Genomic DNA, 4,523 nt, shown 5'->3' with positions numbered 1-4,523 from the left:
CAGAAATACCGCTTTAAAGCCCCCTATAATGGTGCGCGGTTGACCGAGCAATTCTTTGAAATGATCAGCGACGACGCGTTTGATTACATTGCGGTCCTCCGAAACGTCATTACCGTTTCTTATTTGCCGTATTTCCTTATTACAGGCGTATTGTTTTTCGTCCGATAACGCACGTTTTGTGGGCGTTTCACCGGCCCACAGCTTCTCGGCGCGTGCACGGATAACCGCCGCTCTGTACTTTTCTGTATCAATTCTCTCTAACTGAATTTTTATGTTTCTTAATTCGTTGGTGTAAGTACCTGGTTGGGAGCATTCTATACCCGTAAGAAATTCAAGTTGCTCACGAAGCAGTGTTTCGTTTCGTTTGTCTTCATAACGCAATGTGCTACTTCTTTCGATGGCTTTCATTTTTACTAATTGTTAAACTCCTCCCACTCTACACCAATACTTAAAGATTGCACTGTGAGTAGCTTCTTTAGCTTCTCATCTACATCCTTAACGAAAACCTGATCCTCCATCAATTTCGCATTAAGTTTCCAAAGTTCCCACTTGAAGTACTTTTCGTTTTCTTTTTTACCAAAGGTTGCAATAACTAGACAATGGTCACTGAAAGACACTGGCTTAACCTCGTACGATGTGCATAGTGGCACAAGTTCAAGCGACACATACAGCCTATCCAATCGTGCATGGCTATTGCCTTGAAAATGTGTGAATTGCGGACGCGCACCATTTGTGACAACACTTCCGAGATCTTCTAAGTTGTGGTCGTGAACTACAACATTCAAGACCTCCGCACTCTTATCTCGCACTGGCAAACCTTTTACACGGTCTACCGAACGACAAACACAATTGAAGTCACCCAACAAAACTAGTACTTTTTTACAATCAACATACATCTGAAAACGCTCAAAAAACTCTTTTCTCTCCGCCTCTACATTTGGAGCGTAAGCACAAATGACACGGAAATTCAGACCATATTGCGAAAAATCGGCAACCAGGAGGCGTCCACTTTGGCACGAAAAGAGCAATTGCACAGTTATACCGACACTATTGCGGATGAAAAGGGCACAACCACCAGAGGCACCGACAGAATGACACACACAAACATCGTAATGCTGACGGAAAGTGGACACCATTCGATCAGTCGCTTCCTGGCTATCGATTTTGGTTTCTTGGATTGCCACCACGTGTAGATTATTTTCTAAGAGAAGGCGACTAAGTTGACACTGTCGCCTTCTTGCTCCAAGACCTCGTACATTCAGAGTCGCTACACGTAGTGCTTCAGGAAAGTGGATCGCCATATCGAGAGAAAAGAAACCCTATCTTATGGTGTCTACCCTCACGACAACATCGCACGCCCCCATACCCCATTTAGGGATCTACAGCACGTTACTACGGAGGCGGTTTCCCCGCCTGCCGTGATTCGGCCGGAATGTTCGGCCGCAGTTTCCAGGACGCTCGCCTCATACCTGCTGCTTTAAAAGGAGGCTCATCACCGCCTATTTCATCCGGTTGCGACGCCTTGCTCACGGCCTCCTCGTGCGACCGCTTTCCGGCCATGTGGCTGGACCCTTCAGGGGAAAAGTCCATGGGCTCCGCCACCGGTTGGGTGGCGTTCTCCGAAGACGCGTCAGGCGTTTCCGCTGCGTTCTTTGACGCCGCCACGGCGTCCTGTGCCGGAGGTAGAGGCGTCTGTTCAGGAGATGCGCGAGCCTTGGGTTGCGCATCCAGCTGATGCGCCCTAGGAGCAGCCGACGTGGTCTCCTGCACCGCTGATCCGCTAGCTTCTTTCGATGCCTCCTCCGCGTCGGCCTCATCCATGAGAAGTGCTGACGTCTCATCACTGCTCACTGGCCCGGCGACGCTGGCGTACGTCCGTGCGCAGTGGCCCTCGTCGTGTCCAAAGCGACGGCACGAACCACACCGTGGAATTTGACAGTCACGCCGAATATGACCTGTGCCACGGCAGCGAAGGCACAGGGGTGGCCTGCCCGATACGACAACAAGCGCCAGCTCTCCAGCAACGTTCACCTGGTGCGGCAGGTCGTCGAGCTTCACGCCAGCGTTCAACTTCAAGGTCACCATCCTCGTAGTTGACCCCTTATCAGACACGCCGTGAGCGCGCCACAGCTCTCTTGAGACGTCCGTCACCTTCCCAAATGGCGAGAAGGCAAGACGCACGTCCTCGTCTGGTACGCTGTGAAGGAGCCAGTGCAGCTTCATTCGAACATCCCGGTTTGCAGGGTCGATCACGAGACATCTCGCATTCTTCACTTTCAACTCGCCGATGTTGAGAATCTTCTTCGCGGCGTCGGCATCCTTGAATGTAACCGCCCACACATGACTCATGCGGTACGCGCCTAAGGCGATAACTTCCGGCAGGAGCGAAAGTGGAGCGAGCGCGTCACGAAAATCTTCCACCCGGTATGGGCGGGCACTGATGTCCCCGTGCAGGAAAACGGTATTTAAGACAAGACGACCTGTAGGCAAAGTAGGCAGTACGACCTGGTATTCGTTGTCCGATGCAAAAGCCCTGTTTCCGCGACCAGGCATGGCCGCTGTAGCCGCTCCGACGGAGCCCGTCATCGCACGTCCGTCACGCTCGGTGGCCGGAAGTAGACTCCTGAGCCACGAGTACGATGCTTCAAAGCGGTACAAAAGCGCCTCTAGTGAATGCGGTGTTGCCTTAGAAACGAGCTGTTTCTAAGGCTCAGGCGTGCGTCGTTTGCTCAGGCGCACATTTTGTTGCCGCGCCGAACGCTGCGTTGCTCGACGCTCACCGCGTCCAATGCGGGGCGCGTAGTCGCTGCGCCGTAGCCCATTGTCTTACACCCCTTGGCCGGTCGACGGGAACGCTATCGCGTTCCACTCTTGAAGGCGAAGCAGAGTAACGCATGAGTTGTTTCTTCGTCTAGCCGAACCAAATATAGCCAAGCAACAGCAGTTCACCAGGCTAAACAGTGGTTCAACAACTAAAATAAAGGCTATAGCATGCTTCGCATCCTGGGCTTAACCTTAGCTAAGCCACAGCCATCTTTTCCAAAACAATCTGCCCACCGTCCTTCAACAAATCTGCTGTTACCTGATCCTCCCCAGCTGCCTCCCCCTTTTGCATACTTCCCAAGGCTTTCGTAACTTCTTCCGACGTTACTTGTGGGATTTCAAGTTCCTCTAGACTATTCTGTCTTCCATTATCGTCGTGGGTGCCCTTGGTACTGTAGAAATCTCTATAGAACTCCTCAGCCACTTGAACAATCTTATCAATATTAGTAATGGTATTGCCGGCTTTGTCTCTTAACGCATACATCTGATTCTTGCCAATTCCTAGTTTCTTCTTCACTGCGTTTAGGCTTCCTCCGTTCCTGAGAGCATGTTCAATTCTATCCATATTATACTTCCTTATGTCAGCTGTCTTACGCTTGTTGATTAACTTCGAAAGTTCTGCCAGTTCTATTCTAGCTGTAGGGTTAGCGGCCTTCATACATTGGCGTTTCTTGATCCGATCTTTCGTATCCTGCGATAGCTTACTGGTATCCTGTCTAACGGAGTTACCATCGACTTCTATTGCACACTCCTTAACGATGCCCATAAGATTGTCGTTCATTGTTTAAACACTAAGGTCCTCTTCCTGAGTTAAAGCCGAATACCGGTTCTGTAGCTTTATCCGGAATTCCTCTATTTTCCCTCTTACCGCCAACTCATTGATCGGCTTCTTATGCACCAGTTTCTGCCGTTCTCCCCTCAAGTCTAGGCTAATTCGAGTTCTCACCATCCTATGGTCACTGCAGCGCACCTTGCCGAGCACGTCCACATCTTGTATGATGCCAGGGTTAGCGCAGAGTATAAGGTCTATTTCATTTCTAGTCTCGCCATTCCGGCTCTTCCACGTCCACTTTCGGCTATCCCGCTTGCGGAAGAAGGTATTCATTATCCGCATATTATTCTGTTTTGCAAAGTCTACTAATAACTCTCCCCTGCTATTCCTAGTGCCTATGCCATATTCCCCCACTGACTTGTCTCCAGCCTGCTTCTTGCCTACCTTGGCATTGAAGTCGCCCATCAGTATACTGTATTTTGTTTTGACTTTACCCATCGCGGATTCCCCGTCTTCATAGAAGCTTTCGACTTCCTGGTTATCATGACTGGATGTAGGGGCGCAGACCTGTACGACGTTCAATTTGTACCTCTTATTAAGTTTCACAACAAGACCTGCCACGCTCTCGTTAATGCTATAGAATTCCTCTATGTTACCAGCTATATTCTTATTAATCAGGAATCCGACTCCTAGTTCTCGTCTCTCCGCTAAGCCCCGGTAGCACAGGACGTGCTACCGGGGCAAATGCAATGCAGCTTAGAATGCATTTCAATTAATTTTGAAATTCGTTCTCGTGACGAATTGGAAACTGTATTAGTATCGATGTATTAATCAGCGTACGTACCATTTGTAAACAATGTCATGCTACGAGTTTCGGCGATTGATTTCGGGGACGTCCGATGTCTTTTGCTTGTCTCGCCGTTCGAAA

The 4,523-nt window shown here is 49.7% G+C and overlaps 1 protein-coding gene across 1 annotated transcript; it reads right to left on the bottom strand.

Annotated features, from left to right (window-relative positions):
* Positions 1 to 747: 747 nt before the first annotated feature.
* On the bottom strand, positions 748 to 2,586 carry LOC126540276 (uncharacterized). The gene has a single exon (XM_050187084.3). It carries the CDS (start codon positions 2,584 to 2,586, stop codon positions 1,393 to 1,395), a length of 1,194 nt encoding a protein of 397 aa, XP_050043041.1. The 3' UTR covers positions 748 to 1,392.
* Positions 2,587 to 4,523: the final 1,937 nt, after the last annotated feature.

This window comes from Dermacentor andersoni, chromosome 2 (genome assembly GCF_023375885.2).
Source record: "Dermacentor andersoni chromosome 2, qqDerAnde1_hic_scaffold, whole genome shotgun sequence".
Taxonomy (NCBI): Eukaryota; Metazoa; Arthropoda; class Arachnida; order Ixodida; family Ixodidae; genus Dermacentor; species Dermacentor andersoni.
This window is presented reverse-complemented; position numbering and strand designations above follow the sequence as displayed.